Source organism: Sorghum bicolor, chromosome 3, assembly GCF_000003195.3.
Source record: "Sorghum bicolor cultivar BTx623 chromosome 3, Sorghum_bicolor_NCBIv3, whole genome shotgun sequence".
In the NCBI taxonomy this organism is placed as follows: Eukaryota; Viridiplantae; Streptophyta; class Magnoliopsida; order Poales; family Poaceae; genus Sorghum; species Sorghum bicolor.
Window position 1 is genome coordinate 4,944,080 of NC_012872.2, and position 25,785 is coordinate 4,969,864.

General features: G+C 44.2%; 4 protein-coding genes across 8 annotated transcripts; all 4 read left to right on the top strand.

Moving 5' to 3' along the window:
• LOC110434079 (protein NETWORKED 4B-like) lies at window positions 2,509-5,916 on the top strand. Of its 3 annotated transcripts, none has more exons than XM_021457769.1 (4): window positions 2,509-2,647; window positions 2,930-3,077; window positions 3,806-3,965; window positions 4,516-5,916. In XM_021457769.1, the coding sequence occupies exons 3-4, from the start codon at window positions 3,860-3,862 to the stop codon at window positions 5,619-5,621; spliced, it is 1,212 nt and encodes a 403-aa protein (XP_021313444.1). In that variant the 5' UTR covers window positions 2,509-2,647; window positions 2,930-3,077; window positions 3,806-3,859; the 3' UTR covers window positions 5,622-5,916. The 3 variants fall into 3 exon arrangements, with proteins under 3 accessions (XP_021313444.1, XP_021313445.1, XP_021313443.1); XM_021457770.1 differs by having other exon boundaries at window positions 2,535-2,781; XM_021457768.1 differs by having other exon boundaries at window positions 2,535-3,077.
• Window positions 10,158-12,318, top strand: LOC8056562 (pentatricopeptide repeat-containing protein At5g66631). The gene has a single exon (XM_002455077.2). It carries the CDS (start codon window positions 10,194-10,196, stop codon window positions 12,228-12,230), a length of 2,037 nt encoding a protein of 678 aa, XP_002455122.2. The 5' UTR covers window positions 10,158-10,193; the 3' UTR covers window positions 12,231-12,318.
• Window positions 14,217-23,238, top strand: LOC8078497. 3 transcript variants are annotated; one of them, XM_002455078.2, is made up of 21 exons: window positions 14,217-14,363; window positions 14,572-14,706; window positions 14,895-14,917; window positions 15,017-15,186; window positions 15,357-15,464; window positions 15,977-15,989; window positions 16,070-16,203; window positions 16,726-16,821; window positions 17,269-17,323; window positions 17,876-17,957; window positions 18,572-18,770; window positions 19,317-19,476; window positions 19,559-19,596; window positions 20,285-20,363; window positions 20,442-20,546; window positions 20,671-20,696; window positions 20,841-21,984; window positions 22,074-22,183; window positions 22,282-22,433; window positions 22,708-22,767; window positions 22,875-23,238. In XM_002455078.2, the coding sequence occupies exons 5-20, from the start codon at window positions 15,419-15,421 to the stop codon at window positions 22,762-22,764; spliced, it is 2,496 nt and encodes an 831-aa protein (XP_002455123.2). In that variant the 5' UTR covers window positions 14,217-14,363; window positions 14,572-14,706; window positions 14,895-14,917; window positions 15,017-15,186; window positions 15,357-15,418; the 3' UTR covers window positions 22,765-22,767; window positions 22,875-23,238. The 3 variants fall into 3 exon arrangements, with proteins under 3 accessions (XP_002455123.2, XP_021312596.1, XP_021312595.1); XM_021456921.1 differs by having other exon boundaries at window positions 14,572-14,641; window positions 22,861-23,238; XM_021456920.1 differs by having other exon boundaries at window positions 14,572-14,641.
• On the top strand, window positions 23,662-24,297 carry LOC8078499. Its single transcript, XM_002455080.2, has one exon. It carries the CDS (start codon window positions 23,738-23,740, stop codon window positions 24,095-24,097), a length of 360 nt encoding a protein of 119 aa, XP_002455125.1. The 5' UTR covers window positions 23,662-23,737; the 3' UTR covers window positions 24,098-24,297.

Below are 25,785 nucleotides of genomic sequence, written 5' to 3' on the forward strand. Positions count from 1 at the left end.
ATTTGTGCTCTCTCGACTCGGTCAGTGTTTTTGCGTCTCAAGTAAAACTACCGTACGCACGCACTTGTATTTGTGATCACAACTAAGCACGAGGTAATGTAATGATGCTCGTTCCATGGCCATGACACGGGGGGGCACATGGTGCAGGTTCAGAGCAAAGCACAAGCAGGTAGACAGCACATCTGCTAAATTACAAGGAGATCTGTGCCGTGTCTGGATTACTCTATCTATTATATATTAATATAATCACCGGGATTCACCAGCCGTATCAGATGACCGATCGGCTTTTTAGAACACTAGTAACACCTCAGGGCCAGTGACTCTGAAGAAGTCGAATGGTTGCAGCCTGAACACCAGTCTCAGTGAAGGTTTCACCAAGATATCATGCATATTTTATTAAAGCGTTATGTCAGTAAAATTGCACTTTTTGTATGAAACAAAGAGGAGAGAGAAGAAAGTAGTTTCACCATGGTGAAACTTCATGGGCGTTGTTTCCCACGCGGTGAAATGAGATGAAATCCCCACTGAGGGCTAAATCGTTTCACCATCTTGCATGTGATCCAATCATTTTGCAGTAATTAAATGCTTTGCCCAGCCTAGGAAACGTCAAGATGAAACTCATGCATTCTGGACGTTGTTTCATTATTCGTTTCATTGATGCTTTATCAGCGGATTTATTTTGGAAACAGTGCATTGAAACGAGCCACTGAGACTGGCCTAAGAGCACTCACAATGCAAGACTATATCACAGAATCCAAGACAATTAATTATATATTATTTATGGTATTTTGCTGATGTGGCAGCATATTTATTGAAGAAAGAGATAGAAAAAAATAAGACTTCAAGTCTTATTTAGACTCTAAATCCACATTGTTCGAGGTAATAAATAACTTTAGACTCTATGATGAAGTCTGCATTGTGAGAGCACTCCCAGTCCCAATGCAGAAACTATCATGGTTTCTGTAGACATTAACTGTAGTGTCATCTAAGTATTTTGCTGATGTGGCAAGGTAGTTATTGAAGAGAGAGAGAGCAAAAATCATAGAAACTGGATCTAAGTTAGAAACCATGTCTATACGAAATCCAAGACATGAATTGATATTATTGGCTGAGAATGGAGAGAGAATGAATATGATTGGATAAAAAAATATTTTATAGAAACTAACTATTGGGATCATAGTTTTTATAGATAGTATCTATAAAATTTAATAGGTATAGAAACTATATGTATTTTCTAGCATTGAGAGTACCGTCACTGCCCTAAACCCATTGATGGGCGCGTTACCTGTGTTTCCTGCGCTTCCCAACACGTTTCAGGCTTCAGTTTCTTTTTCTTGCCCATTCAATTTGCCCAACTCCCATCCTTCTAAGGCCTTGTTTAGTTCCAAAAAATTTTGCAAAATTTTTCAAATTCTCCGTCACATCGAATCTTTAGACGTATGCATAAAGCATTAAATATAGGCAAAAATAAAAAGTAATTACACAGTTTGGTCGGAATTGACGAGACGAATCTTTTAAGCCCAGTTAGTCCATGATTAGACAATATTTGTCAAATACAGACGAAATTAATACTATTCACATTTTGCAAAATATTTTGGAACTAAACAAGGCCAAATGAGATTTTTTTTTTCTAAATGAGAAATTGGCAACAGGTTTACATGCGTTTCAGACATCAGTTAGGAAGAGCACTATTTCCGCCTATAAGAGTCACGCCATGTGCCCATGTCCATCCTTCTTACAGAGCATTTGGAGATTTGTTGCATGTTGTGCTCCTTTTCATTTGGCAACTCCAAGCCCAGAAGCTCCAAGAACATCAGTTCTTTGAACAAGGTAAGGCTTTGTTTAGTTCACGAAAATTTTAGTTTTAGCTACTGTAGCACTTTCATTTGTACTTGGTCAATATTGTCTAATATGGACCAACTAGCCTCAAAAGACTCATCTCATAAATTACAGCTACGTTGTGCAATTAATTTTTGTTTTCATCTATATTTAGTACTCCATACATATGCAACAAAATTTGATGTGACAAATTTTTTTAAAATTTTCGGGTAGAACTAAACAAGGCCTAAGGAATGTACTAGAAGGCAAGCTTACCGCGTTTTACCCATTCATTCAATTATACAATCCATATTTCCATTTCACGGGAACGACTCACGAGGCTTTGTTTAGTTCACTCAAAAACTAATTTTTTTTCTAAAATTTTCTGTCACATCGAATCTTATGGTACATGCATGAAGTATATCAAAATCAAACTAACTACACAGTTTACCTGTAAATCACAATATAAATCTTTTAAACCTAATTAGTCCATAATTATACAATATTTCATTTTGCCAACTAAATGAGGCCTCAATGCAAAGCTGTTCACAACTTCACACACACCTGTCGCCTGCCATCTTGCAGCAATTGTCTTTATCATTTCCCCACTTTTTTCTACGAAAAAAAAAATGCAATCTTGACCATCAGCGGTGACACGTCACCTTGTGCGAATATTTATTCCCTGTCTATTTCTCCCCCATATCCCTCTCCGCCTCCGCCGGGGCCCTGCCCATCTCTTCCTCCTCTGGCCGGCGCTCTGGCCTACCAGCAAGAACACGCTGCGGCTGGCTGGCGGCTGCGGCCACACTACTCAAGTGTGAACAAAAAGGTCCATGCTTGCTTCTCCCCTCTCGCTTCCTTTGGCACCCAGCCCTGTAAAAGCAATAGTACCAAGTACTCCTAGATCTTGGATTCCTCTCATCACTCCACCAGGAGTAACGCACGTAGCAGCAGCAGGAGTAGGTGGGCAGCAGGGAGCAACCTCCTCGTGGTGCCCTTCATGTTTCACAGCTCTCCCACGCGTTTGCTTCAAGCATTGACCGGGGACCGAATCCAGTCCACCCGCCTGTTCTTGACCCCTTCCCGTCATCTTCCCCGTCTGTCTCTGCAGGAGCTTGCGGTTTGAGCCTTGAGCGCGCGGGTGTGGCGGTGGCAGTGGCGACCGTGACCGGCGCCGGAGATCTTGGGTGCGTGCGAGATCCTGGGCTGGGCTCTGTCTCTGAAGGCGCCGCCCGCCACCCCTGTTTTTTTATCCTAAGGTGAGATTGCGCTGCTGCTGCTGCCTTGCTTGTGCTGAATCTGCTCTGTTTCTTTCTAGCTAGTTTGTAATATGTTTCAGTTTATTCATCGATGGATTCTGTTGAAGCTTGGAGAGCTTCTTTCATAGCTAGATCCTGTGACATTTATGAGACCATGATCGATTGGTTCTCCTTTTGATCCGGCGTCTTGCTTGCTCTAGTAGCCACCTCCATTTCTTTCTGAATGCACCTGTTACTACTGTTACATAACTATCCTGGTGAAACATCCAGTTTTTTATGTCTTTGCCACAAAAAAAGGGAGATATTGGTAATACAAGCAGAAATCATCTTGGAAAGACGTATACCTGTGGCTTGTTTATTTTTGCTGCACATGTTTACCGAGTCCATTGCTCTGATGAACTGAATAACTGACTCCTGTAACATTGCAACATGTACCTTTGTTTGAATTGGAAGTCATTATATCATATTGTTATTAACCAACTAACAGGACTACCTACCTTCCAAGGACTGTACACTAATCTCTTGATTCGGACTACCTTGAATAGCATACTGCTGGCATTATTGTCTATTACATGCTGATGCCGCTTCTATTCTAGCCTTGATTACTTAATGCTGAATTCACCTCAAATGTTGCCATATTCATTTTTTTCTGTATTATAAACATTCAGCTCTCATATTTGTGACTGCTATAATTACTGTTCATGGTGCTGCACATTCTCAATTTTCAGATAAGTTTCTTCAATCCGATACCACTTCTAGTTTCCTTCAAAGATTTGTGAACTATGAAGCCACCTTTGGAGAGGAACCCTACTAAGAAGCGCCACTCTTGGTGGTGGGACAGTCACATTAGCCCTAAGAACTCGAAATGGCTTGCAGAAAATCTCGAAGGTAAGCGAAACTACAGCCAACAGATTTACTACGTGATATTTTTAGATTTAAATTTGCTACATGTGCTATTCCTAGTACTTGGTGCTAGTCATGTTATGGCAATGCATGCATAGGTACAGTACCATTTTCTGATTGCCTATTTCACAGAGTCAGAGATGAGCATAAATGGATAATAAACCAAAGGGAGTGCAATATTTATACTTCCCATAGTACTCTGTCACCATATGTACATAGAAAATATCTTAGTTACAGTAGCGTCTTCTGATCTGAACCCATGGCCAAGAATGGGATGTCATGTAAATGATGTGTACATATTTTCCATTGCTAGTTGTTGTTCGTTCATCTTGGTATATGTGTATTAGCCTTTCGTGAGTGCTCCTGGTAACATAATAAAAAGCAAACAAGTGTACACATTTAATTTTAGCAGAAACTGGCAGTGGGGTGAGAGTAATGCAGTTTCTGAGTACAGGCATATAAGAAATTACGTATTTCCCACTGTATGATACTGTCTTTATGTTTTATAAATTCTTCCCTGAACTGGAACATGTAGAAATGGACAAGCAAGTGAAGGAAATGCTCCAGCTGATCGAGGAGGACGGTGACTCCTTCGCGAAGAAAGCACAAATGTATTACCAGAGGCGTCCAATGCTCATCACCCATGTCGAGAATTTCTATCGTATGTATCGTGCTCTAGCTGAGCGCTATGACAATGTAACTGGTGAATTGCGCAAGAACATCCCTACAAGGCTGCAGTCGACAACCAGTTCAGAGTATGGTTCTGAGCTGCAGAGGTCTCCCTCACCATCTCCTGAGCCATTACAGAGGTCATGGACAAGGGAGCAGAGTCCCAGAGCTGCTGGCTTCGACTTCTTCCTGAGCAACAGGAACAATGACTCACCTGTCTCTAGGAAGGAACCTGAGGACTTGGCCTCACAGTCTGAGTCTGATGCGAAGTCTGAAGATGGTGACGATGATGGCATTGCCTACACGCTGCATCAGAGAGTTCTTGAACTAGAGGATGAACTCAATATGACAAACCAGAAACTACAAGATGCAAATCAAAAGCTTGAGGCTTTGGAGGAGAAGAGCTTGAGGTGCCATTGTGACTATAAAGCGAATGGAAATGGTGCTGAGCAAACTACAGAAGTTTCAGACAAAGAGCAGGAGCTGGAAGCTGAAATTGTCAATCTCCAGGAACAAATGGATTCAACAAGAAGGCGATTTGAAGAGGCATTGTCTGAAAGAGATGGAGAAATCAGCAAGCTAAAGCAAGAGCTTGCTGATGCTTCTGAAAACTTGCAGGAAGAGAAGTATGCTAATGGCTTGCAGATATCTGAGCTGCAACAATCGGTTGAATACATCGGGTCCAAACTAGAGAAAGTTTCTGAAGAGAAACTACTGGTTGAGAACAAGGTTAAGGAGCTGGAGGCAACAAATGCTGAAGCTGATAAGTATGGTCAGGAACTAACCCAAGCTGCCGAGAAGCTTTCAGAGGAGAAGTTCAGGCATGAAGCTGAGATTCTCACGATGCAGCAGAACATTGAAGATCTGAAATCCGGAATCGAGAGCCTTGCTCGAGAGAAATCCCTGCTTAAATCATGGTTTGATGACTTGGAGCAAGTTGTGGGGCGAGGAAGGAGCATTTTGGTTGAGTAACCAAGTTTATCCAAAAGCATCAGTAGCTAGAATTTAGCAACTTAGCAACATTTTATTCTATTTTCTCATACGCATACCATCTTGCGAAATTAAGATATGTCAGTGTACTTTCCTTTCCTTGCTGAATCTTTACTTGGACGTGAAACGTGATGGATGGTGGTGATGTACTGGCAATATATGAGATACTATACTGAACCATGATGCATCTTGCACGTTCAGTCCGATTACTGCTACTGTTCGTATTATTTGAAAACCACTGTTCTTGCCTGAGGGTTTTCCCCCTCCACTTCTTTAATCATGCCGTATTTGATTTATGTGCAAAAAGCCACGGTTTTCAGTGGGACTGACGACTGGGTGGAATTGTCTGGAGATTTATGTTCAAACAGAAGGCGTTCCTCTGCAGAGTCCATTTCATTAGAACCGGCACTGGTAGTTACTGAACCAGCAGATGCACCCAGAATAGGGTTCTTTTGTTGTTCCGTCGATGGCAACTGTCAGTCCACCAAATGAGCATTCTCAGTGCGCTCGACTGCAAACAATGTCGGTCAATTTGCAGGTATAGAGTTTCAGTCTGGTCCAGATCAGAATGGAGCTTTTACAGACCGTTGACACAACTTCCTATCCTTTGATTGAGTTGATCCAAGAGAATTTATAGCATTTATGTTGTACTGTATATTATTGTCGTCTAATAACGAACCATTGATTTCTATCTTTAGTTGTTTGACACAGAATCTTACTGAACTCAACCTTCGTACCCGTGAGCCTCTTTTCGGTTTGACAAAAAGGTGAATGTTACCGTAGGAGGTTAGGCCAGCTAGGCTGATGAGGCTGTTGAACATCATCACTGCACTACCCTCCATTGATCGCGCACTTGTCTATGCACTAGTTGATTTGGAGTGGTGGAGACCCGAGACTCACACCTTTCACATGCCCTCCCTGTGGTGAGGTCACAATCACACTAGGATGTTGCAATGATTCTTGGTTACTTCCTATTGCTGATCGTGATGTTGCACGGATTCCTTTCTCTAGTAAACGGGGCATTTTCGGATGGATCCCTAGTGATCTGCATCTTTTACCAGGACAAGAATATATATATACAGATTGTTTTGTTTATATGGCGTTCCGTGGATAGGAATTGATTGTTATATATATGGCATTCTACGATTGCAAATGGTGATATTTTGATCGAGAAGATTTAATTGCCTTTTATTCGATCGTACGTGTGCCGATCGACGAAGGAAGGAGAAGCAAGCTACTGCTCCGTAGTCCGTATATAAAGGGCGGAGCAGAGGCCAATTGTATATATTAGCTATCCGTGGCAGCAGCAGCAGGCCACCGGCGGGCATCATCGATCAACGACCATGGTGCCTTCGTCGGCGGCGTCGACAATGAACCGAGAAGAAGCGACGACAATGAAGTTGCAGCCGCAGGTCGACGAGGAGGAGGAGGAGGAGGAGGAGAGGAACAAGCAGGTTACTCCTCCCCGTGCGCTGCAGTGGATAATGGCGGCGTCCTCGTCGTCGCCGCCGACACTAACGATCGAGGAGGTGAACAGGAAGTCGGGAATGAGTCCTGCCGGATTCTGGTTCTGTGCCGTCTACGTTCTGCTCGTCTTGATCGGCCTCACCTGGTCACTGGCCTACGAGTTGCCCAAGGAGAACGACGACGTCTTCCGCAGAAGCGCGGTGTTGTGGCCGTCGGCCGTCGTCGCGTGGGGCGTCTACATGGTGCTGGTGGTGGAGTTGTACTTTTTCATGTCCGTGTTCCTGCCCCGCGCGCCCCACGCCCTGCGGGACGTTGTCAAAAATGTCGGCGTGGGCTTAGTCGGCATGCCACTGGGGTCGATTGTCAGCCTGGTGGCATGCGTTGGCGGCCACATCTGGTTGTGCGTCGTCCTGGCCTCCTGGGTTGCGTCTTCGCTGTGGTCTTCCACTACTGTCATTGCGTTCTGGGTCTGCGTTGTTCGCACCTACACCTAGAAGAGATCATGGAACGGCTTATTATCAGCTATAAGATAGATTATAGTCGAATAAATAATGTCCATGCGGTTGGTTAGAGGAGCAGAGATGATAATTATATCTAGTGGTCACTGCTTACTTGTGAAATTGACTTGTTCGGCATATATACTATACAAAGTTATAAAGCGAAACTTTAGTCTTTAGAGAGAAGGAATAATGTCCATGCGTTAATTTGTAACAGGAGCCAAAAGTTAGAAGAAAAAAAACAGATGATAATTATCTAGTGCTCACTGCTTACTTGTGAAGTTGTCTGGCTAGCAATTTTTTTTTTAGAGTTTGGCTAGCAAAGTTATCAGCCCCCAGCACCGTATACCTCCCTCTTCTGATCGTGGCGTCGTTCTTCAGAGGATGCTCCTCGGGAGGGAGTACGAAGTACCGATGGTGGGCGGACGACTAGGAGACCGATGATAAAACCACCCCGTAACCTAACAAGAGGCTGCTCGTTGCCGGGCGAAGCCGGCCACTGCGCTGCGTCCCCCCGTGCGCACCCAAACTTATTCAGGCCTTAGTTCACCTGAAAACCAAATTTTTTTTAAGATTCTCCAACACATCGAATTTTGTAGCACATGCATGAAACATTAAATATAGATGAAATAAAAATTAATTACACAGTTTAGCTGTAAATCACAAGACGAATTTTTTGATCCTAGTTAGTCTATGATTAGATAATATTTGTCACAAACAAACGAAAGTGCTACAGTACCGAAAACTTTTCACTTTTCGAAACTAAACAAGGCCTCAGTTGTGGTTCTGGGACACGGCTCGTTCAGCCGTGGTTCTCGGGCGCGGCGAAGCGGACGCTAGATAGGAACCTGATCGCGCCCGTATGTGCACGATTTGCCCTGCTCAACCATTGGATGGTTGGATCCTTGCCTGCCAACGCCTCAGAGCTCGCAAACGGGTATCCAATCCCAACGCAGGGTGACTGGAGATCCTACCCTGACAGGAGGCACAGGACCCGTGGACGCCAGCCCTGCTGTGGTCTAGGTTTAAGCACACAGGCTGCTTGAAGATCCCCGCAGCGGCGGAGCTGGGGAACTTTCACGACTAGAGCCAATATTATGAACCACCAACATCGGATCACATATTAATGGACAAAAGTAATGCTAATATATATTTAGCTAGAAAAAATAAAGGAATATTCTAGTGTTTTTCTCCATGCGTAGGGCCATGGCCATATTGGTCCTAGGCTTATATCCGCCACTAGATCCCCGCACATCTCCGCAACAGGTGTTTCAACTGCCTCGCATAGAGTAGTGACTTGCCGGTTGCCACGTTGTTGCCTACACTGTCATGGATTCAGGCACCTCGTGAGAGACTACAAGCGGTCCAAATTAGTGTTGAAGAGGGTGGTGGCCTGCCTCGCCACTCAACTTGTGACGACAACCCAATAGCCTCCTAGCATGAACCCCTCGCCAGTCCACTGACCTCACCGCATAGGCAGGCGTGGGGGGTGCTAATGGCAACGACGTTGGAGACAACGCCGACAGACATCAACATGGGCACACATGCTAACTACACCGACGACGCCTCTACCTTCCTTGAGCTAGATCTGCTGGTGAAGGCGGTGTGCGTGGGGCGCAGAGCCTCCTGCTTGGCTCGTCTCGGCCAACTGTCACACCGTCACCTAGGTGCCTGCATGATGTGGCAACTGTCTCTCCGGAGGTTCAAACTTCGTTGGTGGATAATAGTTCTCCGGTGACAACTCTTTAGCGCACAATGGACTTGCCTCTGTCGCCGCCTGTGCAAAGCATGCCTCCACTAATGGGATACCCAGTTGTCATGGGTGTTGTGGTGGTATGGGAGGATGATGAGGTTTGGCCACCTGGGTTCGGGTCAGCCAAGCACATGGCGGTTGCTTTTACGCCAATGTAGGACATACACTTAGTCGACGAAGCCACACCCGACCCTTCTACGCCGACGAAGGACGACCAATTGGATGGGCAAGCCACGCTCGACCCCAGCAACGTGACACCCACGCCGCGCAATGTTGCTCGGCATCTGGCACAGTTTACCGAGGAGGTGCATATCAAACTAAGGTCACCCTTAATCGCCACTCCACCTCGGCAGAAGGGGACAACCAGAAGGCCCCTGCCAATCAGGAGCATATGGATTGCTGCTCAGCCATATGCACATATACCGACTTTCAAGCGGGGCGAGGTACTCTTCATGCAAAGGATGGGCATTGCGCCACAGCAGCTCGAGTTTTATCTGCGTCCAAGAGAACATACGACGCCATATTTGGAGGAAACTTGACGTTGAACCACGTAGCAGCTTCGGATGAGCCGTTTCTAGCGACCAACAATAGGGCTGGTAGAAGAGCGCTTTTCTCAGATGACAGAGGAGGGTCACGCAGCCAACAGCGAAGACGCCCAGCTTCGTAGATTGTTGTGGTGCTCTTAGTTCGGTTGTATATCATTTATATAATATTGAAGTTTGTAACAGTATGCTAGGAAGATCTAGTCATAGCTGTGAGACCATCTAGTGCGCTTATCAGAAGCCTGTGGTTAAACTCTTATTCTTATTTTTTTTAATCCTTATATTTTTAATTACAATGATATGTAAATCGAGAAAAAAGAAGACGACTCACGTACACCTTGATGGATCCAACAGCCCAACAGGCGATAGCCTGATGGGCCGTGCACGCGTTGATGCAGTAGTGCCGCTTCCACCTCTCAGCCGCCGCCGGCTGCGACTCTCCGCCGGCGCGATGCCCCCGCCTGCGGCGCCCACCACTAACCGCGTCGCCCTCTACCTCCGCCGCGCCCGCCTCATCGACTCCCTGCGCGTCCGGCTCCGGTCGTCTTCCCCTTCCTCACCTCCTCCGCTCCCACTGGACGACCCCGTGGTCGCGCTCCACGCTATCCGCGCGGCGCCCACGCCGTCCTGCGCGCTCTCCCTCTTCCGCGCGCTCCCCTCCCAACCACCGCCGCCGCTCCCGCTCTACCACGCCCTTGCCTCGCGCCTCGCCTCCCTCGCCGCGCTCCCCGACCTCCGCGTCCACCTCGCCTCTTTCCCGCTCCCTGCTCCGCCGCTCGCGCGCCTCCGCCTCCTCGCCGCGGCGGGGGACCGCGCCTCCGCGCTCGAAGCCTTCGGTTCCCTCCCGGCCGCCCCACGCCGCCCTGCGGAGGCTCACAACGTAGTCATCGAACTCCACGCGCGGGACGGCGAACATGACGCCGCCGTCGAGGCGTTCCGCCGCATGGTCCGCGAGGGCGCGCTCCCGAATGCACGCACCTACACCGTCGTCATCGCCCACCTCGCCTCCGCGGGGTTCGTGGACCAGGCGCTCGAGGTGTTCCGCATCCTGCCGTCGCTGCGCGTGCGGCGGACCACCCGGCAGTACAACGTGCTCGCCGAGGCGCTTGCGTCGACAGGTAGGTTCGACCAGCTTCGGTGGCTCGTCCGCGAGATGGCGGCTGTGGACGGCGTCATGCCCGGGCCGCAGATGCGCGCTGCCATCGCCGCCATGCGGGAGGATGGCCACATCGATGGCACGGAGGACTTCGTCGAGGAGCTTTCACCCAACGCAAGGATCGGGTACGCCGTGGACGACGTCGAGGGCGAGGGAGACAGCGAGGAGGAGGACGAGCAAGGCGAGGAAAAGGACAGAAGCAACGGAGAAAAGCAGACACTGAAGCCATGGCTGGACCCACGCGAGCTCGCCAGGGCGTTGGACGGCTGGGACTCGCGGGAGGTGGCCGAGCTCGAGGGCGCCGGGATCGTCTGGACGCCGCGGCTGGTATGCAAGCTCCTGCGCGCGTTCAAGAAGGCCGAGACGGCGTGGGAGTTCTTCTGCTGGGTGGCGTGCCGCCCCGGCAGCGGGTTCGCGCACGACCGCCATACCGTGGCGAGGATGGTAGCCATCCTCGCCCGCACCGGCCACGTCGAACTGGTGGAGCGCCTGCTCGCCAAGGTGCGTGCCGACGGCATCCTCCTCCCGCTCGCCACCGTGCGGCTCGTCATCGACTTCTACGGCCTCTCCAAGAAGGCCGACGCGGCGGTGAGGGTGTTCCGGGAGGCCAAGTCAATCTGCGGCCCCATCTCGAGGCCCAACCTCGCGCTGCTCTGCTCGTCTCTGCTGCGGACGATGACGAAGTGCCGGAGAGGGCTCGACGCCATGGACCTACTCGAGGAGATGATGGCGCGGGGCGTGCTCCCGGACCTGCAGACCTTCTCCGGCCTGATGGAGCACCTGGCCAGCGCCTGCGACCTCAAGGGCGTGCACCGGCTGCTCGGGCTTGTGCGGCAGTGCGAGCTGCAGCCCGACGGGTACATGTACAGCGTGCTGGTCAGGGCCTACTGCAAGCGGGAGCGCGCGGCGCTCGCGCTGAGGGTGTTCGACGAAATGCGCGCCGCCGGGGTCGCCCCCGACGCGCCCACCAAGGCGCTGCTGGTGAAGAGCCTGTGGCGGGAGGGTAAGCTCCGAGAGGCGGCACTGGTGGAGGAGAGGTGCGAGGAGGTGGCGGGTGGCCTCCCCGAGGCGTCGCCGGGGCACGTGTGGACGGCCAGCTCTGCGGACTTGAAGAAGGTGCTCGACATTTACTCCGGCTGCCTCGCTCAACCTGCTGCTCAGGCTTCAACGGGGTGATGCACCGGTGCCATTACCCATTGGTGCTTGGGCCTTGTTTAGTTCCGAAAATTTTTGGGAAATCGACACTGTAGCACTTTCGTTTGTATTTGACAAATATTGTCCAATTATGGACTAACTAGGCTCAAAAGATTCGTCTCGTCAATTTCGACCAAACTGTGTAATTAGTTTTTATTTTCGTCTATATTTAATACTCCATACATACGTCTAAAGATTCGATGTGACGGGGAATGTGAAAAATTTTGTAAAATTTTCTGGGAAGTAAACAAGGCCTTGATCACAGAACGGAAGTCAGATTCTAGAATGGCAAAACTCGTCGTGGCCGCAGAAGCATGGCAGAGAGGCCATGGCAGGACGGAAGAAGCATTGCGCAAGGGTCCTGTCTCGAGTGCAGACTGCAGAGTCAGGCATTGATATCAGCTGCATTCTGCAATAGTACTGTAGAATTTGTTCGCGTCGTGAAGTAGTTTTTTTTTTCCTTTTTAACGAAGCTATTGAGATCAATGGCTTAGTACAGTACAGATGCTTTGGTTCCGGCCACCAAATGCCACACTACAATTGTGGTGGCGCCAGAAAAACCTGTGAGCTGTTTGGTTGGCGACAAGACAAAGGCAGCCATGGAGTGTGGCGAGGAACTGGTTTTAGATATTTCAGAAGATGTTTTTTTTTGACAGCAATATTTCAGAAGATGTTAACTACCCTCTTGGTTACAACAGGATCATCAAAATTGTATCCTCGTCAGTTTCGTTTGGAATGTCAATGGCAGGCGACAGGGAATTGTTAGATGATATTTAAGCACGAAGTCATGGATCGGTGAAATGGCAAAGTTCGTTTTTAAACAAATTTTTGGCAGATCTGAAATCATTAGCGAAAGTACATGGGGTGAAATGGTGAAGTTCGTTTTCAAACAAAATTTGCCAGACCTGAAATCATTAGCGAAAGTACATGGGGCTCATGCCACTATATATTATTTGTATGATGTGGATGTGAGACAGAGAGAGGGGGGAGTGAGAGAAAAGCTCATCGGTTTCGTGAATCAATCACCTTTTCTTTTCTTTTTTCTCCAGAAACGGGTTGTATATTTATATCTATATATCTAATATTAAAGACAGAAGAAGTGATTATTTCCTTCATCTTTTTTATTACCCTAAGTGTCATCGCGCCCTTTGTGTCCTGTGTGTAACTTGGATTCGCTACTTTTGCTTATACAAATTAGAACAACTCACATCCAACAATGATACATAGTCCAATTTCAAGAAGTATTGGGTTCCGTCACAACACATAAACACATTTGCTAGTCATTTTATTCAAAACAAGTCAGTTTTTTTAACATCCTAGCCCCTATACAAGTGGTAAGTGTTTAGGTGATTAAAGACAATTGTATCGTTTGTGACTAACAAGTTTGTTTTGAAGGTTTTCTATAAGTTAGGTCACAATGATCTTGGGTATTTATGTCCCCTAATTTGATTTGTGGAAGTGGTCAAAAGAACTAACCGAAAAGATCACTGCCCTATGCTTGTCTTCTAGTTCTAGAGCCTATTTGGTTGGTGTCCTAGACAATTCGCATGGGAAAAACGCTTATAAACTTGATGGTTTTTTTCTGGCCAGACAACCATAGAAAAGTTATGTCTGTTAGTGCCTCGGCTTGAGAATGCTCATGATAGAAAAAAAACACAATACTATTATTATTTGTGATTTTCATGATTGTACAAAACAATCTAATATGTTGACTAGTCAATGTTTTATTTAGTTTTTTTAATTTATTAAAAATATATAAAATAAAAATATTTCTAACAAGCAATGGCCGTATTTTAAATTTCCAAAAAAAATTTAAATATAAGGAAAAAAAGCAAAATCAAAAACGAAAAAAAAAGTCTCAAGCTCGAGGCAGACAACGTGTTTTGGACGGCTGGGCCTCCACAGCTGCCCGGATCAGAAATTCAGGCCTGCTACAGAATCGGACTCGGACTGCGTTCACCGCTGCCTTTTCTTTCTCCCTTTCACTCTGCGCGCGCGCTCTCTCTCTCTAGTGGCGACTGGCGACGACTAGGCGTCGTGGGCGACCGCCGCGCCTCCCTACGCCAAGTGCCGAGGTCTCCGTCGGGCCCTTCGCCGGCGACGAGCACCCACCAGGTATGCCCACCCCTCATTTAGCCTTCCTGCTGCGCGAAACAGAGCACCCAAACCCTAATTTCCAGCGGTTAAATGTATCCTTCGATTTTTTTTCAGAAGTTATCGGGTTTACATGTGTACAATCATGTCCTTTACTGGATCCGCCCCTTGGATCATTTAACCGCTGAAATTTCGCGTTCTGAGTTTATTCCCCGTGCTGATTTCGCAGTTGTGTGATTTCTCACCGCTTGCTCGCGATGCTGCAATGGATGGGCGGTTCGAGGAGGAAGGTGTACGCCGTGAGTATCCACATTTCTACCTTAGATTTGTGTTATACTTCACGGTTCACGGCACTTAAATCTGGGTAAACAGTACGATTTCGACTGTTTTGTGCTTCAATTTTGTAACTGGCCGTTGATGGTTGGCATTCACACTCTAGAATGGTCATTACGTGTAGCCGTGTTTTTAACAATCTGTAACATGCTGCTAACATTTGGTTATGTTTGGGTGGTTTTGCGTTTTGCTCGTTTGGCCTGCCTCTGAAATGAGCAGTCCAGGAAGTCAACACAGAGCAGGTAATTTTGGTACTTTCACTGATTTCAGTTAGTAAAAGTTCATACTGTGGTGCATCGATGGAACTGAGCATCATCCTTGTTCAAACAAATGTGTGGCAGACAGAGGCAGTACTTCGAACAAAAGCGACGGCAACAGCAGCGACCAGAGCTGCAGTATCAGGATGGCGTAGCAGGGGATCAAGCTTCACATGATCAACAGCATCGATCACTTGATGTTCGAAACATCAATGATCTGGCAACTCCAAACAATCATCATAATGGATCCACAAGTAAGTTTCCTATATCTTTTCGAACTTTTTAGGTCTCAGTGGAGCACTTTATTTTCTGCGGTTCATCACTTTACCCTTCTAGTATAATATCTGGAATGTCTGGCTAAGTAGAACAAGTAGTATCACTCTTGACAGTTTTTTTGTGTGTAATTGTTTTATTACCATATCAGATATAGAGGGAGCTATTCCACAAGTGGATTGCACTCTTTCAGACGCTTCTCCTAAAGAGGCGATGAAGATGATCACTTCTTTATGCAATATCAACATGACGGAAGCAGGTGAGGGTGCCATTTCTGTGCAAACAGTCAAGTAAACTAATTAAGAATATACTACTTTCTTGTGCATACGGTATTTCAATTTTTTGACATAGGCACTTTGTCAACAACATATGGATTCATAAAATTAACAGACTAGGCACTCCCTTGGTCCCTCCAGTCTTTTCTACATGTTGAATAGGAATCTGTTATGGTTTTGAGAAAGTAATTTTGATCAATAATTTTTCCTATCTCTGTATTTAACATGGTAGCAAAAGGTACAAAAAAATGTTGGATGAACTTTTTCTCCCCTAATTAGTTCATAGCCTAAATTTTAAAAGGTTGGCTGGACAGTTTTTAGGATGGCATCTAATTTGTACTGGAGGTAGTTGTAGATAAATGTCTTCCTCTGTTGAATCTTTGGCTGCTAAAAGAAGAATGAGCTTTTATGATAATATTAGTTTGTGAAGTGTGTAATGAGCCCTTTCGTTACAGTAAAGTTTGTCGTAAATTATTAATTCTCTTCTACTCTGCAGGCTCTCAACCAAGGTCAGTATCTCCACACAGTATGGTAAGAATGTGCCTGCATTTGGCCTGTTTTATGATATGACAGTATTGTGGATTGGCAGATTGTCTTCACCCTTTGGTCATCAAGATGTTGCAGCAGCTGTTAATTATCATGAAGATCCTCTTGGTTGTAAAATGTCCCCATCCATAAACTATAGCACCAGGCAGAAAAATCAAAATCTGGAACTCCAAAGTGGTGATGTTTCCTTCACTGTTACAAATCATCTGTATTGTTCCTACTGATTGAATTACCATTCAAGTCTGTCCAACTATTTGAAAAAAAATCTTTAAATAGTAGTCCATCCAATCACAAATGTATTACATTTAGGACATTGGCATGTAGGCATGGTCTACGAGACAACACTTTGACTAGAAATTTCTATAAGAATATGAATCTTCAAAAAAAGGATGATTATATATTATAAAATCAGTTTTCATGATGAATCTATTGTACGTCATGAATCTCCGTAAGTCTATGTATTCGTGGTCAAAGTTATAAAAGTTTGTATTGTAGAAATCCTAGTCTTGCTAGCAGTTATTGCTTGGAACTAGAGGAGAAAGGAGCAGTTGATGTTTGTAGCTGTGTAATTGAGGAGTTTATTTGTAAACACCATTTTTGCTATGTATTGATTTGTAAGTTGCATTGCTGAGAGCCTGAGATTGATCTACTTGTTATATATCATTGAAACTCAGGTTTGACTATGATTTGTACTTGCAGAAATTTCACTCATTGATTTGGTCAGTTACGAGGGATCAAAGAATACGTCGACCGCACGACCTGTCCATGAGCCTCATGTTTCATTTTCTGTTAAAGGTGCATGTCTCAATGACATATTGTCTGGATTAAAGAACAATCGTTATTTGTTTAACTGCTTACTCCTAAAAAATTGTTAGTGGCTGTGAAATGAAAATGGACAGTTTGCTGTGCTTAGTGGAAGAAATATTATGCAGGCTTGCAGATCACTTCACAGTTAAAGTTCAAATTCTGGTGGTGGTGGGCATGTATATCTTTTAATATACTGATGTATTGTTAAATATACATTCTGCAAGGATTTGCACCTAAACTGCATCCTTATGTTAACATTTGTTTCATTCATCATAGTAGGATTTGATAGCAAATTTTTTGGTTGTGAAGTTTGTATGAGTTCTGTGCTGCACCTGTTGTTATTATTGTCCCTGATCAACCTTAGTTCACTGCCTTTTATCTCTTTTAACAACATATTGTAATGGTTCATTAGATATCCATCTGCTTCTGTTTCAGGCCTTGGTCATATCAAGATGGAAACGCCTCCGCATTCACCACGACCAGCCAAAAGGTTGAGTGATAAAACTTAAACTGTTAAGTAGAACATGCCTAATATGAATATTGCATCTATATAAAGTTAATCTGGTGGGATGAAGTTGAAATAATAAGCAGTGTTAGTTTTACAGAAAATGGTTTCTGTTTGTGGATATTTCTCAATGGTTGGTTTGAGACTTCTCCAAAACAAAGTAACCATAGGTGCAAACAGTGCCATAATCATGGGACAAGTGTTATTTTATTTGCCTCAAGGAACAAATTTCTTGCAATTAAAGATATTATCCTCAGAGGCTCATTTGTGTCGCTGAAATCAAGCCCATCAGTATTCATATCTTACCCTTAAGGCCGAGAATAACAATCAACTGGTCCAGTTCAGATAGTTTTTTTTGTTGTTGTCTAAATGGTCTAATTTGTTCACATTGGTTATAGCTAAGGTAAATCACAATGTCTCGACATTTGAGAACAACAAACATTCTTATCATGTGATACAAGTCATGCCCATGGCTTTCACACAGGTGCAGTGCTATATCCAAATCTAAACTATATTGCATTTAATGTGGTTACACAGGGTTTTACCTTTACCTCCAAAGCCCACGCGGCTCCTACATAAAGCAAAGCGATCTATCCCATTTGATGTCACAAAGGCATTGGTGAGGTTTCAAATGCCTTACTCCTTGAAATCATCTCTCTTTTTTTGGGGGAAAAAAGGAATAGGCAGGCAAGAATCTTAAGAGATGTTTGGGGCCTGTGCCTGTTTGGATCACCTTTGGATTAGTAGTAATCAGATAACATACTCTCTAAGTGATCCAACCAACAGATTATTGGAATCCTATAATCCATCTCAGACCTTCTGATAGGAGATTATAGGTGCTCAAAAGACCATCTAATCCAGGGATCCAAACAACCCAATTATTATAATCTATAATCTAGATTATTATAATCCCATTAACGATCCAGATTCTAATAACCCAAAGGTGATCCAAGCAGGCCCTTAATGCCTGTGGAAAAAATGTATTTTTGGTAATTAAGGTGGATCCAAGCTGTCAATTCCTTTCATTTTAGTATTTTGTATCGTTTCCTTACCTCAGAATTCTTCGGTGAGCTTCTTGGAGGAAAGTTCTCCTTATAGAGCTTATACGGTTGTCATTTCTCATTAGACTATATGACAAATTCAGAACCAATTTCTTATGGAATCCAGATGTTAATTGAATTGGACCATTTCATTGTAATAATGCAGATACTTTTCTTGTATCACTTTTAACAGGATTCAATTACCAGTATCAAGATGCTGAAGGAGCGAAGACCATCAGCAAAAATGGGCAGTATATTGGAGGAAACTGACTATGAAAGGAGGGAACAGTTTAACTGTTATTTACCGGATTCATCTAAGAGCCTTAATGCTGACCTCTATGTTGAGGACGAGGACATGTTTTACGAACCTCAAGCTGAAAAAGATTGGCAATGTAAGTTCTGCTTACCATCTTACTAGTATAGTGCCCATGCTAACGCCATGGCTTCATTTCAAGGATGCACTTGAAAACAACCAGCAGGCAACAACAATTTTCGATGGTTTAAGTCACACACGATTGTTTATGATCATGTATATTATCCGGAAAACACTTAAGCATCTAAACACAACATATATAGTTCATCAATTAAAGTTTAGCTAAATCAATTTCTTTGGGTTTTCGATGGGTGCGGATGGGAGAGGCTGAGGAGGTTGACACAAGCAATCTTGGCCCTTGGATTTGAGTTAGGAGAGAGAATGTCCACGCTAAATCTAGACAGTCCATTTTAAAGAAGTTGTGTTTCGGTGTACACTTTTCTGGGTGGATGGAGGAAGGGCTTCTCATCGGGGGACGTTTTCTGGTGTGGAGGTAGGAAAGAAAAACTCGGTGCATTATTAGGGTAGATTACGAAGTCTCATGAGTGACAACACAGGTTTTGTGGCCTAAGAAAATATTACTCTGTATGTTCGTGATTTTACTTTTTTTTTTTGTTCTGAACAGCAAAGCATAATAGATCAGATGGCAATCTTGCTGATGAGAATTATGATGGACTCTGGAGGATAGATCAGTTTAATTCAGAGGATCATCTTCCTACTCAAAGAGAGAAACATTTTGATATAAGTGACTATGGATTTAAAGATGGATACTCTCCAGAGCGAAGGTTACTCCTCCACATATACATAGGCTTATCTAATAGGCCTTACATATTCCATGGAGTACAAATAATATAGTTTTTCTTGCAGAAACTCAACAAGATCTAGCACAGTATTTGAGAATACAGGTTAGAGTTTTGTCTATGTTTTTTGTTTCCCATATCTCACAGATCATTGACATTCTTGTAACGAAAAAAGTGGGCATTCCCTATTAGTTTTGCTCAACCTTATCAATCGATTTCTAGCTAGTGTGCACTTATTCTGTGATGCTGAAGTAATCAAGATTTCATCTCTCCTAAGTTCTCAATACTAGTAGAACATTACTTATCTCTGGTACGTTGCCAAACTTTTGAAAACTTGCCTTACCTTTTTTTTAGTTCATCAGCAACAGGCCCACCTAGCATGGTTGAAGTAGGCTGTAAAACAGTGTCCCACAATCATGCAATGCTTCTTTTCTAGTGATATTTCTAAAATGCTTTTCGGAAATATATTGGCAGCTGAATTAGTCGTTGGATTTGTGCACCAGGTGCCACACTTGCGTTTGAAACTTGCGTCACTAGTTCTTAGCTCATCAGTCACTAGTCCACCACCTAGCATACTTGTAAAATGGTGTTCTTCATTCCTGTTGTTCGGTTTTTGTTCTGATATCTTTGAGATTCTTGGAATTAGTTGTGTATTCTCTTTGTATTTTTTTTAATGTTGTGGACTAAGTTAATCTAGCAGTATGATTGCATTGCATACTTGTTTTACTGTTATTACCTTATGACTACCCTTTTTTTGTGGTCTGAAATATCTGTGTTTCAAATTTCATTGAAGGAATTCCATCCTCACACGATCTTTTTTCTGATCATTCATTGATGGATGATGAGGGCACTGAACTTTTCAAGTGGGAAAGGTAAGCATAATGAACTAATGAAGCCTCATGCATATTCTGTTAATACAATACTTCTGATCTTTCTGTCATTCTTGCCAGGCACCCACCAAGTAAGAAAATATCCAACTCAAATAGCGCTTTTGGTCCTTCTGCTTGGTCTTTTGACATGGCCGATGATTCAGAGAAAAGACGGAGCCCAATAAGGTATCAGAGGATGTACTTGTAACTGTGTCTGAATGGGTTCTAGGCTCCTGGTTCCTTATTGTTCTTATGCCATGCAAAATTTCTAGGAATATGTTGCTGATCCTTTCCAAATTGTTCTTTGCAGTGAAGAATCATGCACATCTGCTGCAGGTCAGTCATTTTTACTATTGATATTGACTTCTTTTATCTCATCCAAGACTAGCCAGTCTTTATAGGGTGCATTTCATAGCGGACTAGCGATTATATATGGAAAAGCTATATCTTGATCTTTACCCCCTTTTTTTGGGATCAAAGCGATGAAGGATAGAACGTGCAAGAAGCCATCACCATCAATGAAGAATGAGATGAACAAGAATGATGAGTTTCATATAAGATTGGATAAGCTGGATATTCCAAACATGGATGCACCTCTTCATGGGGGGTCACTATTTAACAGTCCAGAAAAGTTGGATAGTAAAGAAACAGCACCTCAGAAGAAACTTGAGACAAATTACTGGTCACAAGGTGTTACTGGGCAGCCAAGAACTCAAGAACCAAGATGTCGCTTATCACTTAACGAGAAATTTTCCAATTGGGATTCTCCTACTTCCCATTTAAAGAGTACCACTGGACTGACTGATAAATCGAGTTGCACAATGATGCAAAAGGATAAATCTTCTTTCAATGCTGCTCCAGATTTGAACCTGTATCAAACTGTGGAGTCAACTGAAAAGAGGCCTGCTTCAAAAGTTCATTCTATTTATCATGGACCAGAGAAACCTATTTTTGAAGATGAAATTCACTTGCAGCAGCCTGTTTCAGATATGTTTCATGATAAAATTGAATTATTGAACCCGTTTCAGACCAAGAATCTCCACAGTGACATTGATATGAGCACTTTCTTTGGACAGAAGGTGGAGAAGAAGCAAGAAGTTAGATTTCCAAGTTTCAGCAGTTCAACTGCAGACACCTTCTGTGCAGAGAAAGCAGCAAATTCTGTAAGACAATCTGTCGATCGACACGGTACATGCTCACAGCCTTCTGGCAGGGATTCATTTAGGCATGGATTCAGTCCTGGTTTCAATTTCCAGGAGTCAGAACCAAACACGTTTTGGGCGGATAGCTATGTTTGCAATGACACTTTTCAGGCTGGTCTTGAGTTCAGTGGTGTGCTTGCAAGAAAAGATAGTGATAAGAAAGAAGTCGAGATTGAAGCGTCTGAGAAACCAGATACTAAGATATTGACAGAAACATGTCAGCTCTCTGCAGTTCACAGGAATGAGATTAATGGGACTGAAACATGTTCTGATGTCTCAGAAGCATTCAATTGTTCTGAAGCACAGAAGAAAACTTCAGCAGTAGCAACACAAATTCCTGCAAACTTGAGCTGTCTTCAAGGAACCTCAGCAGAATTGTTCCAAGTTCGTAATCATGTCATACCTTTAAAGAGGGAAAAGATGTAAGCAGTGTGTCCCTCAATTGTTCTCCATTCTTCTATGTTGTCTGTTTCATATATTTACTGGAGTTTCTCTCATTGTCCATCACTAGAGATAATCCTGGTGTTAGCTTTGATGCTTCGATGCATTCAAGAAACAAGATTCACGATGTTGGAGATCATTCTAAACTAAATGCTATGTTCCAGTCTCCCTTCATTGGAGGTTCGTCGTTCATTCCCCAATTGCCTGTTCTCTTTCGTATGTCAACTGAAAAAGGAAAAAACAACAACCACGTGATTAATATGTTTGCTGTTATTTAGAGGAGATGGGGATTGAGAAGAAGATCGTAGCGAGCGTGTCACCTGACAACAGTGATGTTCAGTATCAGTTTATGCTTGAACAACGTGTTCTCCGGCGGCTTTGTATTCAGAAGATAGTGGTGCCTACACCGATGAAGGACAAGCTACTTAAGGTAATATAGTCTAGATCGGCCAGGTCTTCTTAATTCTATATTGCTTTTCACCTCTACTTTTTGAATACTCTGAACTACACCACAGGAAAAAACTGTTTTATTGCTTCATTTTAAAATGGTAGGAATTCTAAAAGATACTTCGGTGCGTGCAACTTCATTTGGTGCATAATTGTTGTGGCAACTTATCAAATGCTGATGCCAGCCTTATATCATGAATATTATATTCTGCTAGCACTCCTCCATATTATTAAGTTCAAATATGCTTTTTATACAGGATACAAACTTTAGGATAGTGGAGGATGGATCTCATGTCCTTCCAAAAAGCGTCTAACAGGTAAACAGCCGGAATGGACTTTCCATTTTCTGTCTTCTCGTGTTCTAAATGACTTGAGCGTGAGTCATGAAATCAGAAATAAAGTTTATACAGCTTTATTCATGCAGATTCACATCAGGGCATCAGGGGAAGGAAATGACAATGTAAGGAAGGAACTCGTGAAATGCAGGAGCAAGCACTTACATGCGTCTAAGGAGTTCCTCCGTGTACTTTCCCTCATTTAAGGGCACCTCGCTCTTTTGTAGTGTCTGTTTGAAAATACTAATGTTTTCTTCACCCATTATTTTTTTAGTGCTGGTTTTCACCATAATCTTGCCTCATTGTATGCCCTTGGAAATATGGATTTGCGAAGTACTGGTGGTTAGTGATTCTGGGAGGGTCGTTATACAATGCTAATCTATTAGACTTCTTAATATTGTAAGGAAAGTTCGTCAAAACTCAAAAGCTACATAAATGTAGCAATCAGATTCACCTGACCTTTTCTACTCTGAACAACTCCCACCATTGACAGGCCCCTGCTATGGCAACCCTTTTTTAAAAGAAAAAAGGGATTGGTACCATTTTCTTTTATATATATAACCGTGTTGAAAACGACTGAATTGGTATTGCAAATGCACACAAAACCAGACCGGACTGAATAATGGTTGGCATTCAAACTCTAGGACGGTCATTACGTGTAGCTGTGTTTTACTAACAATCTGTAACATGCCGCTAGCATTTGTTGCGTTCTGCTTGTTTGGCTGCTTCTCATCTCCAGACTCCAACTACGCACCAGGTGGCGCGATAAGACCTTATCCTGCGCGGCCACTTGGCGCAAGGGTGGCCACCCACGTCAGACGAGCGGGCTGACCTGGCGCCCTTCCAGCTCATCCTATCTACTCATATCTGCGTCCCTCTCTCTCCCCCCCCACCCGCTCCTGCCATCCACACGTCCGCAGTCCGCACACACCCCAGAGCAAGCGCCTGACCCATGGCCGCCACCGCCGTCGCGGCGTCTCTGTCCGTGGCCCAGGGGCTCGGGAAGCCCCTCTGCGCCGGCAGCAACGCGTCGTCGCTCCGGGTCCTCGCGCCGCGTCGTTCGGCGGCCAGGAGGATGGCCGTCGTCGTCCGGGCGTCCGCGCAACAGAAGCAGCACCCGGCCAAGGAGTGGGCGGCCGCGGCTGCCGTGGCGGCGGCGCTGGTGCTTCCCGAGGTCGCGGAGGCCGCGCCGGGGATCTCGCCGTCGCTCAAGAACTTCCTCCTCAGCATCGTCTCCGGAGGGGTCGTCCTCGTCGCCATCGTCGGCGCCGTCGTCGCCGTCTCTAACTTCGATCCCGTCAAGCGGGGCTGATCGAGCTCAAACTACATGCATCGTTGTGTGTTGGTGTACCCTATGTACTGAGATCTCTTCTCCCGTGTAAACAGTGTTTTAATATTGCGTGAATCTTTTGCCGCGTAAATTTCGTTTCATGCTCGCATAGCCATCGTCTGTATGGCATATGACTATATGAGACAGATTCAACAGCGCATTCGGTCTGATCTTTGCACATATTTCGCTTGAGCAACATTTTCAATATTCGGTCTGAGTATCTGACATAGGAGTATATGAGATTCTTGGAATTAATGGTGGATTCTACTCTTTTGTTATGTTATGGACTAAGTCACCTAACAGTAGGATTTCATTGCATGCTTGTCTCACTGTTACTAAATTATGACTACCCTTATTCTGCTCTGAAGAAGCAATTCCTTCCTCACATGATCTCTTTTCTGATCATTCATTGATGCATGATGATGAGGGCACTGAACTTTTCAAAGTGCGAAAGGTAAAGCATAATGAAGCCTCATGCATATTATGGTAATACAGTACTTCTGATGTTTCTTTCATTCTTGTCAGGGACCCACCAAGTAAGAAAATATCCGATTCAAAAAACACTTTTTCCTTTTGGTCCATCTGCTTGGCCTTTTAACATGATCGATGGTTCAGAGAAAAGATGGAGCCCAATAAGGTATCGGAGGATCTACTTGTAAGTTGTAACTGTGTCTGAGTGGGTTCTTGGTCCTGAATCCTTTATTGTTCTTACGTCATGCAGAATTATTATTGCTGATCCTTCCAAAATTGTTATTTGCAGTGAAGAATTATGCTCATCTGCTGCAGGCCAGTAAGCAAGATCGGATAAGCTGATATTTAACAATCCAGAAAAGTTTGATAGGAAAGAAACAGCACCTCAGAAGAAACTTGAGATAAGTTATTGGTCGCAAATAAAGTGTTACTGGGTATCCAAGAACTCGAGAACCAAGCTGTCGTTTATCACTTAAGGAGAAATTTTCTGATGGGGAATTTGGGATTCTCCTACTTTCCATGTAAAGTGTACCACTGAACTAACTGATCAATCGAGTTGCACCACGATACATTATGGATTTCAATGCTGCTCCAGATTTGAGCATGTATCCAACTGTAGAGTCAACTGAAAAGAGGCCTGCTTACAGTTCCAAAAAAAAAAAAAAAAAAAAAAGAGGCCTGCTTCAGAGAAGTTCATTCTGTTTATCACGGACCTGAGAATCCTGTTTTTGAAGATGAAATTCACATGCAGCAGCCTGTTCCAGATATGTTTGGCAATAAAATTGAATTATCGAACCCATTTCAGACCAAGAACCTTCAGAGTGACATTGATATGAGCATTTTCTTTGGACAGAAGGTGGACAAGAAGCAAGAAGATAGATTTCCCAGTTTCTTCAATCCTAGTTCAGACACCTTAGAGAATCAGCGAGTTCTGTAAGACAAACTGTCGATCCACACAGTAAGTTTCAGGGTTAGGAAATGACTTAGGGAAGGAGCTCATTTCACACCCGCGAACTGCAGGAGCAAGCACTTACATGCGTCTAAGGAGTTCCTCTGTGTCCATGCGCTCATTTAAGGGCATCTCATTTTTTATAGTCTGTTTGAAATATTAATGTTTCCTTCACCCATTAGTTTCTTAGTGTTGGTTTTCACCATAATCTCACCTCATTATATGCTTGTGGAAATTTGGATTTGTGAAT

Excerpts from the sequence above, each read along its gene's own strand:
- LOC110434079 (XM_021457769.1), top strand. The coding sequence starts at position 3,860 with ATGAAGCCACCTTTGGAGAGGAACCCTACTAAGAAGCGCCACTCTTGG. Across the intron at positions 3,966-4,515 it reads GCTTGCAGAAAATCTCGAAG|AAATGGACAAGCAAGTGAAG; the intron begins GTAAGCGAAACT and ends TGGAACATGTAG.
- LOC8056562 (XM_002455077.2), top strand. The coding sequence starts at position 10,194 with ATGATATGTAAATCGAGAAAAAAGAAGACGACTCACGTACACCTTGAT.
- LOC8078497 (XM_021456921.1), top strand. The coding sequence starts at position 14,600 with ATGCTGCAATGGATGGGCGGTTCGAGGAGGAAGGTGTACGCC. Across the intron at positions 20,364-20,441 it reads GAACTTTTCAAGTGGGAAAG|GCACCCACCAAGTAAGAAAA; the intron begins GTAAGCATAATG and ends CATTCTTGCCAG. Across the intron at positions 22,434-22,707 it reads TGAAGGACAAGCTACTTAAG|GATACAAACTTTAGGATAGT; the intron begins GTAATATAGTCT and ends CTTTTTATACAG.
- LOC8078499 (XM_002455080.2), top strand. The coding sequence starts at position 23,738 with ATGGCCGCCACCGCCGTCGCGGCGTCTCTGTCCGTGGCCCAGGGGCTC.